At 46.1% G+C, this 12880-nt stretch overlaps 1 protein-coding gene across 1 annotated transcript; it reads right to left on the reverse strand.

Annotated features, from left to right (window-relative positions):
- Positions 1-2970: 2970 nt before the first annotated feature.
- Positions 2971-6299, reverse strand: ELOVL3 (ELOVL fatty acid elongase 3). Its single transcript, XM_053984357.1, is given in 6 exon segments — positions 2971-3008; positions 3011-3391; positions 3983-4134; positions 5335-5450; positions 5452-5467; positions 6187-6299. Coding segments are annotated over 6 exon segments (816 nt in total).
- Between the last annotated feature and the right edge of the window lie 6581 nt (positions 6300-12880).

Below are 12880 nucleotides of genomic sequence, written 5' to 3' on the forward strand. Positions count from 1 at the left end.
CAGCACCGTGACACCGATACGGCCTCCGGGGTAAAACCGCCCCCCTCGCTCCCGCCCACTCCCCAGCCCGGTTTCACAGGCTCTCGCAATCTGGAGCTCCGTCTACTCCCGTGCCTGCAGCGCGTCCTCTGCCCGGCCCGTGCCAGAGCTGCAGGGCTGCTCCCCGGCATCCTGCTCTCCCCGCACACCCCTTCATCGGCCCCCAAGACAAGTTGTTCTGGCTGTGCAAGGGTCCTCAAAGATGCCTTCAGCAGGGAACACGGCTTCCCCCTGAGCAATGATTCCTCCTCCTCTGAAGTGCCACATAAGGCAGTTTAGGTAGAAAAAGAGCAACTGTGAACACACCATTTCTTCAATGTTTTCTCTAGCCAGGCCCAGAGAATTGTGGTGAATGGAGATAAATCCAGGTGGTGGACAATTGCTAGCGGTGTTTCCTGAGGTTCTGCTTTGGGGCCACTCCTAACATCTTTATTGATGGTCTGGACATGGGGATTGAGTACATCCTCAGTAAATTTGCAGATGACACTAAGCTGGCAGGGAGTGTTATCTCCTCAGAGGGAGAAAGGCTCTACAGAGAACCTGGATAGATTCAATCAATTGGCTAAGGACTGCAGGAGATGAAGTGCTGGGTCCTGCACTTGTCTTGCAGCAACTCCAGGGACAGCTAGAGGCTTGGGGAGAAGTGGCATGAAAGCTGTTCAGAAGAAAAGGACTTGGGCTAAATATGAACCAGCAATTCACCCAGGTGGCCAAGAAGGCAAATGGCATCCTAGCCTGTAACAAGAATACTGTGGCCAACAGGACCAGGGAAGGGAACATATCCCCACACTTGGCACTGGTGAGGCCACAACTCAAGTACTACTTACAATTCTGGCCCCCTCACTTCAGAAAGGACACTGAGGTGCTGGAGCATGTCCAGAAAGAACTCATGAAAGGTCTGCAAAACTTGTCTTATGACGAATGGCTGAGGCAGCTGGGTTTGTTTAGTCTCAAGAAGAGGAGGCTCCAGGGGGACCTCATCACTCTCTACAACTGCCTGAAGGGAGGTTACAGCAAAGTGGGGACTGATTTCTTCTACTCTGCCTACAGAGAGGACAAGAGGAAATGGCCTAGAGCTGAGACAGGGGAGACTCAGATTAGATATTAGAATTGTTTTCACTGTTAAGGTGGTCAGGCACTGGAATAGGTTGCCCAGGAATGTGGTGGAGTCAGCACCCCAGAGGTGTCTAAGAGGCATCAGGATCTGGTGCTGGGTGATGTGGTTTAGGGGTTACAGTGGTAGTGCTGGGTGGATGGTTGGACTTGATGTTCTTAAAGGTCTCTTCCAACCTTGATGATTCTGTGATTGTGTGTGTTGGCACAGATGCCGGACACAGCTGAGAGAGCATGCCTGCAGCAGCTGTAGAACTTAGGAGAGCTGGCAGCTGCTTCACCAGGACCACAGCTGTTACAGAAAGTGCCCCAAACAGCACTATGCAGGAGAGAGACAACCCCATTACTCCCATATGTTCACCATCCCCTCTCTAAAGAGACCTAAATGTGGAAGCCAGTTTATTCCTATTCCCCAACCCTTCAGCTGACTGCTCCTGCCTTTCCACAGCTGGGGAAGGTGCTGTTACACCACTACCCAAAATGCTGCCAAGTCCAGAGCAGGAGCCCTTGTCAGGGAAGGCTGGACAGGGCTGTTGCCATCTCCCAGCATTGAAAGTGCAGCCCACTGGCCTGTGGTAACTTTCCAGTCCACTGCCTTGAAAGGCCAAACTCATTCACCAGGTAGGAGCCAACACCCACCCAGAGGCTCAGGCTCTCGGACTCAGGCTTTGAAGCACATCTTGGCTTTATGAAGCACAGTGACATGCTCATTTCAGATGGTAAAACAACAGCCTGATATTTTTTTATCATCTCTCTCACTTCTAGCTCCCTGGTGGTGAGCAAAGATGCTCAGGCAGCATGACCAGCTGATGACTGCAAAAGGGGTAAGCACAGAGGGGCAGCCTGCTGGACACGTTGCTAACCCTCAAGAAGACACACTATCAAGATAGAGAAGGCAGCATTCCTCTCACAGTTCTGTACAAAGGTCAGGTATGAAAAAGGCATCAAAGAAATCAATCAATCCACACGTTACAGTATTTATTAGTTGTTTTAACACATCACCCAGTGGCAGATACACCCAGAGACAAGTTGACTCTGGGACCCTTCTGTCCCCAGCCCATGAGACTGGCCATGGGCTGGGACCATTGGTAATGCCTGACACACTCCACAGGACAGAGCTGGACCCTGCTCATCTTTTAGGGTTTGAGGCAGTAGCTAGTCAAGTTAAATAGATGGGTTAATATTTTACAAGAGGCACACCACAGGTAACAGCCATTAAAGTTCATGGGATTCAGTTCCTTGCATCACAGAGGAGAAGATCCCTTCCCTACATAACCTTAAAAAAACAGCAGGAATTTTCCATTTCAGTGCTGTTCCCACCAGCAATCTATTAGGGTTTCCCTGCAGAGTAGCAGCAGGTTTGGGCTCTGTTCTTCCCCAAAACTGGGGACCATGGAGAGGGCAGTGCTGCTTTGAGAGGAGTTTCTCTACCTTTTTTCCAAGGAGAGTCTTGATGCATGCAGGATTCTATCAGTCCCCAGGAAGGAAGTGAAGCACAAGGCAAACCCAAGTGATGCAAGGAAAGAAAAGCAGAACCACAAACCCTGAGGTTTCCAGACCCCAGCCTCTTCCCCTTTCTCCTGTTACCAGCCTGCCACAACCTGCACCTCACTCTGGCATGCCACCCGCTGCAAGGCAGCCACACCAAAAGCCAATGTGCAAGTTACTCTGAAGGCTATTACCCACAATGATCTCTTCCTAAACCCCATCACACCCATCCCATCAGGTACTTAGGCTCCACACAGAAGCGAAAAGTTTCCCCTTTTCCTCTCCCTCTCTCCCCACTTCCATCATAATCTCTTCTTTCATTCCTTGGTTTTAATTTCTTTTTGATTTCTGGGTGCTACTAAGGTAAGTTTCACAAAGAAGTTGGAGAAGAGGGCAAATAAAGTGGTATACAAGCTTGATGGAAGGAAAAGCATTGGCCAGGTAACTTGGCAGAGCTTATCATCCTTCCAGAAGAAGATAAAGACGTTAATTATTACAAATCCTGTAATCTGCACTATCTGTGAAGTGGTGATTAGCATGGTGAGGGAGTGGGGTACCCGGATGCTCACGGCTGCCACAGCGTAGTAGAAGTACATCACAAAATGGACACTGAAGTTTAAGGCTGCGTTCCACCCTGCCCCAGCTGCCATCATCTTATAGCCATACCAGCACAAAATCATTGTGAAAAGGTGGTGGTACCAGTGGAGGAAGATGAGCTTCTTTTTCCGAAGAACAATGAACAAAGTGTCACCTGGGGTTGGGGAAGAGGTATATCATTAGTCAGGTGAAAGCACAGCAGCTGCACAAGTTTTCATGTGAAACACACCAAGCAAGCTTCAATGCTGAAGCCATTATGTAGTTTGATCCCACCAAAGCCTAGGTTCCCATTGAAATCATCTGTGTTGAAGAGGACCATTTAGGCACCCTACCTTCTGGCACATTTGTAGTGTAAGAGCCCCTTGCCCCAGGCTTGCTTTCCCGGATCTACCTGCACTGCATTTCCAACCGGCTCTTCTTTACTTCTTTTTATGAAAGCTGTGTGGAAAGCCCAGCCTTCCCTGCCTGTCTGCTGCCCCCTTGCCAGGGTCTTTCCAGCGCAGAATTGCCTACTCCAGGCACTGGCCTGGGGATCAAACTTGAACAGTAACATCAGGCTGCAACCCCGTGGAGAGGAAGCATATCATCTGAGTCGAGCTGTAGGGAGCAAGAAAACGAGTGATACATGCAAGGCTAAGAACCCTTTTCTTCAAGTAACATTTGGACAGAGACCTGTGAAAGAAAATCTGCTTGTAAAAGCAAAGCAATTATAAACACACAGGATAAGGAGAAGTTTCAGACTCACCTATTTCAACAATTTGGCTCAGTGCAAATAGATACATCCAAAGCTTGGAAACAGGGTGGACATAAAAAGATAGACTACACACCAGTTGCTTAAATCCCTTGGTAAGAAGGAGGAAAGCCATCTGCTTCCAGATCTGATAGGCTGCAATGAAACTGCAAGAAAACCAGAGGAGAGCTGAATACTGTGCCCAGGGCCTCAACATAGCCTCTGACATCCATGGATATTTAGTTGACTCCATCTTGATGCTCAGGGCAATCTCAGAGACATTTAAAGAAACCTTTGCCTTCTTAGACTTCCTAACAAATCTTAGCCAGGATTTAAAACCTATTCCTGCAAGACAAGCAGCATCAGAGTGCTCCCCTCAGGGAAGCACCCCCTGCATCCACTGCTTGAAGAGGCACTTGAGCAAAAGCTGCCCCACCTGATGAGAAATGGAGGGCAATTTTCCTGCCTTTCGACATGGGCCCAGAGGACAGGGAGCACTTATAACCTCCTGTGGCAAGCAACTCCTACAGCTTAAGAGAAAAAATACCACTTTTTCTTGGTTATCAGCCTGTTTCATTAGCACAGGCTTGACTCTGAACAGACCATGAACAGCTATCCCCTGACCTCCCCTCTCCCACAGCTTGTGATTTTACAGATGACTGCCATACCCTGCCCTGACAGAGGACAACCAGTGTCCCTTTGAGCTTGTCAAAGCCAACTGGAGTTACAGAGGCAGTAGTCTAGTTTTTCTCTGTCCCCCCAAATGGACAAAAAAAGTTGTGGAGATGAGGGGAATTTTCTAAAATTGACATGTGCTAATTTAAATACAGAGCACGGGCCAAAACATTTTCATGGCCACTGCAGGAAACCTATTCAATAAGACTGGACAGTTTGAAAGCACATTTTAATTTAATTTTCTGTGCTTCTGTGAGTGCAGCAGAATTTTCCCCACCTCCTACACAACGGGATTAAAGAAATGGGGGAGTGGGGGGGGGGGGGGGTGGGTAGGGGAAGAGAAAGAAATCTAAATTTTAAAGAGAAATAGACCTCAAATCAAATTTGCAATTGGCAAGCAGCCTTTGAATGAGGGAAGATGTCTGCTCTTGCAGGCTTCACGTTCAAATCTACCTACTAATGATTTTCAAGCACTCTCCCCAGAGCTCCTTTTGCACCTCATTCTTGCTGGAGTATTTCTGGTGAGAAATAAATGACTTGTATAAGCAGGTCACTCTCCTAGCTGGAAAGGGCCTTCAAGAGGAAAAAGTTAATGTATTTCCCTAGTAATGTAAGGAATAACCAGAACTTTCCAGCAATCCAGTTCTGAGGAAGGGTCTACAGCTGTCTCCACATTTAACAAAGGCTCATACCTGAACAAAGACAGGCTGAAGGACCACAGGACCAGTGGTCCACGCAGTTTGAAGGGTCTCTGTTCCTTCATGAAATGCTGGATTCCAAAGATCAGGATCAAATAAATAATAGAAAAAAATTAAAGACTTTTGCCTGCAAGTAGAGAAGAGGGAACAGTCACAAAAAGACCCAAACTGACCTATTTTTAGCCAGACTTCTGTAGCCCCAGCAAAGTACTCTCACCAAGAAAAAAGAGACTTGCCATTCTCATGTTAAAGTAGGGTTTGGTCACAAGAAAGCCTGCCCTGACAGTGAGCAAGCAATAACCCTGGGGACTGCACAAAGGAAAGAGAACTGCTACATCATGGAGATTTCCACAAGACCTTGATGGGATGAGGCAGGTTCTGGTAGCCTGTGAGCAGGATCCAAAGCAAACACATCAATGCATCTTATCCCTTTACACGTGAGACTCTACAGGCAGAGGATGTCTAAAATGGCCAGTTTCATGTAAGCTGAAGCCTCAAGTGCCTTGTGTTATATCCCACAAATTCCAAGGCTTTAGTGCAGCATGGCAGGGCTGAGTACCCTATTTGCCAGTGCAAGGGCTGCAGTGGCCATCCGTGGGTGCTCTTTGCCCTCTTGCCACATCACCATCTCCCTACAAGCTGCAGCACCATCTGCAACGCTGTTTGCTCTGCCACATATACTGCTGCACCCCGTCCTCCACAGCCTCAGGTATGCAACCAGAGACCCCCAATCTTCTCCTCCTCAGAACTGAAGATCCTCACAGTTGTTCTGCTAAAAGCAGCAGGACCCAATAGGGCTACCCAGGGTCTGGAATGCCTCAGGTCAGCAACCTCCTCTCCTCTCACCAATTCTCCTCCATCCATTTCCTGGCTGCCCGGTGATTAAAGTTCTTCTCGAAGTCATACTCCCCCAGTGGCTGCAGCTCCAACGGGTCAATGTTCGCTTCCATAGTCAGCATCCCCGGGAGCGACCCGAAATGAGTCACTCCCGCACACTTCACGGTGGCTATAGTCCCGGGAATGCGCTCCGCCCCAACATCACACCGCAGCAGGAATCGGGACCGGGAGCCGCCTGGTCCGACAGAGAACCGGAGCCTCCCACTCCTTCTGCTGGGTAAGGAGGGGGAGGCTCTGGTCACCCAGTCAGGATGAGCAGGAGGTCCTCCCATTCCCCATCCAGCCCAGCTCATCCCTCAGCAGATAGGCAAGGTGATTCCAACGCTATCACCAGCAGCAGGCAGAAGTTCCATTACCCTGATGGCGGTTAGCTGTTGTGCCTTCTTTACCATAGACTGAAGCATCTGGCCACTGCTGGAGACTAGATGGATTCTGGATAATCTCTTACTAAAGTTCCTGCAGCTGAAAATGGCTCCAGCACAGTCAAAATCCCCTGAATACAGCATATCTCATTGCACCCTCTGGTCACTTCGCTCATCTTGGTGTCTCTCCCAAGTGTCATGTCTTTACACAGGTGCAAAGCTGCACCCTGCAAAGCTCAAAGACTTGGAAGGGGGTTGCTTCATGCAGGCATCACTGTGCCTGCACACAAGTCATCTGCTTAACTGCTGCCTCTTCAAACAGGTGAACATTTGCCTGGGTAAGACATTTCATAGGATTGTAGAATGCTTTGGGTTGAAAGGGACCTTAAAGATCATCTAATTCCAACCCCTTTGTCATAGGGAGGGACATCTTTCACCACACCAAGCTGCCCAAAGCCTTATCCAGCCAGGCCTTGAACTCTTCTAGGGACTGGGCATCCACAGTTTTCTCTGTATTTGACAATGCAGTAGTGTGAGAAAATCAGGAAAGATTTTAACATGTAGGAATTAAAATCCCTTGGTGATTTTTGCACCACCCCTGACTTACACTCTCCATTTTGCAGAGCACTTGCATGTATCTGTGGAAAGTTCAGCTTACACATGTCAGCAGCAGTGGTTTTATCATACCCCACATAGGGAAAACACCCTGTACACAGCATGAGCTCCCACTGTGCCTTGCACAGCTCTCACCTTAGTGTTTCCAGCACCAAGGATGTTCTTCCCGTTCCAGAGGACTGCAGGTCAGGGATTGTGCAGTCTCCATTCCTGGGTCACTTGTCATTCATCTTTCATCACTTACTTTGGGCAGTAGCATTACCAGGCAGAATATTCAGGTACATGCTGGAAGAAACTTTCATCTGTTTCAAGGGCTTCTGCATACCACAAGAATAGGTGCAACCACCAATAAAGCCAAGGGTAAGAGCAGAGAAGAGGCAGCATAGTAACACAAACTTTTTGTCCTTCTAATGCATACAAGTCAATGTTCAGTCTCATTATTCAGCAGCAAAGCCATGTTGGGAACCTTATCAATTTATCCCTCTCCATGCTCTTTACAATGGTTTCACTGTTGCTGACTTCTTTGTCTGTGGATTCACTGTTCTTAGATGGAGTACAGTTGTTAGCTGAGGCACTACAAGTACAAAATACCTGCTTTTTTGACCTATGCTTAGCAACTGTTAAACAAGGCCTCCTTTATGTAAGGCACCATATGAAAAGAGAAAAAAGCCTTTAAATACCTGTCGAGAGATGCAAGGATGAGTTGGATTAGCTGAGTAGGAAACATCCTGATATTGACATAATTTCTTATTCCTAATCTAGTTTTAGGTTCAGTAAAGTTTTCATTTGGAAACTGTTTCATGCCACATGAACAAGAACAGTGCCTTTTCTAGGACAAGTCTGTCCATCCATCCCTTAGGTGGTGGCATGTACAATTACAGGAGGAGCTCATGACACTGCAGCTTTTGGTACCACCTGAGCAGGCAGCTGGCAGCCCTCCCCAAGTGTCTCCTTGGCAGATGGGAACAAGAACAACACATGTAAAGAACAGAAGCAGATAGCAGGGATGAGGCTCTAGCATCCTCTGGCACACATTTCTTGTTTAATAAAGCAGGCTTTGTCACAGACTGAAAGCTCACCTGCACAATGCAGATGCAGTTGTGACAGCCTTGTTATCCTCTTTTCTCCCCTCTGTCAAATACATCTGTCTGCCCTCGTGGATCTGGGTGGATTAGCATGCAGAGAGCTGCCAAGCACAGTGCCTGGTCACTGGCACTGCTCAGAAACACTGCTGGACTCAGAAGGCTTTAGCAGCTGACATGCAATCTAGACACCAGAGCAACTTGTAAATAAACAGATGAGCTTATTTTCACACATGACAGTGAATTGCACAGAGCTCAGCCACTGCAGGTGAGGAAGTGAAGCCCCAGCAACACTTCACACAGAGCAGGAACATCAGGGCTGCAGTCCTGATTCAATGGGAGGGGAGCACTTCATTCTTCTGTCCTCCAACTGAGTGGGAAGGAGACAGAGGCCCTATGGAACAGAAGCCTCCATGCCTTTATTTTGAGCCCAAAATGGCTAGGTAGGACCTCAAAGAGAAAGGAAAATTTTGAGAGGACCATGAAATAACATTGTGGATTCTTATGGAGAGCTGGGTCATATTAGACTGCTTCTACAGCATTCCAGAAATAATTCTTCTTTGAGGTAGACCTAAATAGATTAAATTATCACTTAAATTGCTATTTTCAACAAGAGTTTTAGTTTTCTGGTAAAGATTCACTTTTTCACCAATACACATGGAGAGAGAACTTATTTCTGATGTTGGGACTGAGCATCACCTACATCTTATTTGCCCTGTGGTCAAGAGTACAAGAAAATTGATTTTTGCAAAAATATAATATTTTGTATCCTAAGTCTTAAAACTAATTTCCTGTAACAGAACAATAAAAAACAAATAGACTACTTTAGTGGTAGATAGCACATTTGCCTTCTGTCAAGCCTTGAGATTATGAAGATATTTGTGAAAGACTGCAGGCACCATTCAGAATGAGTAACAACATGCCAAATCCTGATACGATCCAAAGTGCAGGAAGTGGTTTCCAAAAAGACAGAGTGCATAATCTCTTTTCTAAGAATACTACAAATGAACGAAACCAAAACTTTATGAAAGATAAAGGACAGCAAGCGTTTACAGTTCCCTAGCCTCACAGATCAACCACTTCCATAGGAAGTGACACAAAAAAGATGACACAGAGAAGTCTGTAGGACTTAAACATAGTGGCAGGAGTCAAGAGAGCAGCTACAATAACTAGAACGGGGCAAAACATTATAACTGTGTGGGCTAGAGGCAATGTGGCCACCAAAGTCTTCAACTGCCTGTTGGTTGGCTGACTGTCACTGTACTGCCACCAACTACCTGCCTGATCCACACAGGTGGGGACAGGGAAACAAGGAAGCAGACTTGTTGATTAAAAAAAAAAAAAAAAGCTCCAGGTATTAATATGCCAGTTCAGATTGCCCTTAAATATGAGACCCCTGACAGTCTGCAGGACAAGAGTACACACAGAGTCAGCCTCACCTAAGCTGGACCTTGCTGGTCTGAGTTACACTGCCATCCCCACCAGTGCAGAGAACATTTTTTGTCCAGCAGACAAGGCTATTGCACATAACCACCTCCAAATCAGTTTGTTACACTGTCTGTGATTGTTACTTGTGATTTACACATCAGAGCAGTGAAAGCCATGGAAGGATCTCCTTGCACAAGCACCACAAGCTTTCATCAAAGCTTAGGATAACGACCTGATTCCATATGACCTTCTTGACTGCAGAGAATATGACTTAATATATGGGCCCTCCCAGGGCAGCTTTTTCACCAGACTGACCACACTATGAAAACAAAGAACAGTCTTTGTGTTCTTGATCAAAGTATCTTTTAACTCCTTTGACACCAACAGAAGTGGCATGGCAGGTAAGGCATGTTTTTACACGTATCACAGTTTGTTTTAATCAGGTTTAAGAGGTAAGAAGAAATAGTAAGGATAAGGAAAAAAACATTCTCTCCTGATTGATTCCCTAACTTTGGAAAGCAGCCTAGTTTTAACACATATTGCAGCAAAGAGCTTGACATAATGTGCTGGGGGAGTTACCCTGAGCTGTGAGGCTTACACTCAGCTAACACAAAACTTATGCCCACACAAGTGGTGAAACAGTGGAACACATTGCCCAGAGAGATGGTAGATGTCCTGTCTCTCAAAACATTCAAGGCTGAATGGGGTTCTCAGCAAGCTGTTTTAGTTAAAGACGTACCTACTCATTTCAGGGGGGTTTGGACTGGGTGATGTTTGGGTCCATTCCAAACCAAACCATTCTATGATAACCTCTAGATACAAAAGCTGATGTAAAATGAGATATTATTTACATTTTCTGGCACTTCATATGTGGGCAGCTCTGAAAAGCTTTTGTTTAGAAAGGGCAACATCAAGTAATGCAGCACAATAAATAGCATAGCTATTTGAAAACCAAAGCCTCAAGCACACGAACACACGTATTTTTGCATAAATTGAGGCTTCATAACAACCAGTCTGCAGAAGATTAATAATAGCTGGCTTGGGTAAAACCCAGGCAGTTGGCATCACTTGTTCCAAGGAGAGGGAAGAGTTGCAGTGCAAGTGTCAGTAGCAAAGAGCTTCTGTCAGGAGGTAGGCAGGAGACACTGACTCTGGGAGGACTAAGACCCGTGCAGATTTACCAATTTGCCTTCAGTGCCTTGCTTTGTTAAGTTTAGCTATAACCCTTTCTCTCAGCCACCATGGCACAGGTACATTCCTTTGGAGATGTAAGGGAACACAGGGATAAACACCAGCTATCAGAACTGCAGGAAAATCTGTGGGAGACCCTATCCCAGTGCTGGGTAATGGTGAGCATGCCTGGACCTGCGGCTCAATGCCTCACAGGTCTGCCAGCACAGGGCACCCTCTGCACCAGCCACCACGGCCTGTGACACCAAGGTTTCCACCAAGGGGCTCTCAGATCTTTGGCCATTAGAGGGGAGAAAACATTGCAAAAGTGCAGGGAGGTATCACCTCCTGAACAGAGACCCAAAAGCAAGAGCAGGCAGGAGGTTTGCTGTGCTTCTTCCTGACTCTCTGGAGGTGTTAGCTGTCCTCTCCTGGAAAAACATGTCCTCAGGCCCAGGGTGAAGAGAGGATCCCCGGCTGTTTGCAAGCAGTCCATCTGTCTTCCTTCCACTTCCCCAGCCTCAGATGAGCTTCATTGCCTTGCAAGAGTCACCCAAGCAGGCTGGTACAAATAGTTTGGGGTTTAACAACTGCACAGTATCAGAGGAAACAATCCTTCCTTGCAGCTTCCTGCATGATGTTTAACTAGAGGCCATTAGAGACACAGCTCAGCAATAGCATCTCTTCTTTGTACCCTGGCAAGATACAGCCATAATCAGCAGTCCTTGAATCTGTATCAGACCTTCACTGTACAGTGTTTGGGCATGGTCCTTCTCAAGGATGTGTGTGATGATCAAGAAATTTGGGCATTTGAGAACAATTTTTCATAGAGCAAGACAAAGTATTGTTCCTTCATGCATGCATGTATACATACATACTTTTAAAGATGTCTTCTGGGGAACACACTAGATGTGTCTGCTTTCCCTCTACCATGCCAGACAGTGTTTTCTAAGCATGAAACAAAACCCAAAGCAGATGCATTGAACAGGAATATGAGACCTCTCAGAGGGGACCACTTGGAATCTTTACTAGTGGCCAAGTTATTTCTTGCTCTCTGACCTAGTTGTTCTAACCACTTTGAAAGACCTTTGAACAGAAAATAACAAAGGGGCTAAGAGTTAAACATCCTAAGGGGTAAACAAAATGGTGGTGACATCAGGAGCTATTAACCCAAAGATGTCATAATCAGCAATGACCCTTCATGAGAATGCTATCAACTCTAAGCTAAAGGTTACAAATCCCATGTAAAACATCCATGATGCAAATCACCTCTAAGCAGGTCTTTTGTCAAAACCCTATCATTTACAAACCCTTTTGCTCTCTAAAGCCTGTAAGTAGGCCCACTGGTGTTTGGAAACATTGATTAAAACAACTACTTTGAGTGGGCAGCTGGGCTTTTCGCTGGAGTTATCATGTCTTCAAGCTTTGCTTGGAAAACAATAGTTGGATACATATGCAGAATCCAGAAAACCTGAGATTAGTAGAGAATCTGCTAATTTAATTCATTGGTGTCTGTTTTCACAACTGAAAATTTAGAGGCAGAGACTAGTTTAATTAACAAGTTCTTGAACTGATGCATGTACAAAAATCCCACTGGATGACTTCTGATTAAGATCAAAGGTGTCCTTTGAACAAACCAGTCAGCTATGCCTTTATCACAGAAGTCTCAAAGCTCAAGCAGAGTTTAAGAACACCTGTAAGCATTCATGTACATACCTATTTTTGTTTTCTGAAGTGTTCATTAGAGAGAGACTTTGTACAAACATTCAGTATTTCTCAACCAGAACTGGTCCTGTGCCTTAAATCAGAGTAAAATAAACCACAGGACAATAACAACATTATTGCATTGAAGAAATTGCCAATGTGAGCTGTTGCTTACACTGATCATGGTGTGTAAGAGCTCTCCACCCTGCATTCTCAAAAATACAAAGCACCTTCTGCTTTGCTAAACTAAGCAAAATTGCCCCAAGGTAATTCACAGCCAGA

The sequence above is a fragment of the Vidua macroura genome, chromosome 8 (genome assembly GCF_024509145.1).
Source record: "Vidua macroura isolate BioBank_ID:100142 chromosome 8, ASM2450914v1, whole genome shotgun sequence".
NCBI classification, from domain to species: domain Eukaryota; kingdom Metazoa; phylum Chordata; class Aves; order Passeriformes; family Viduidae; genus Vidua; species Vidua macroura.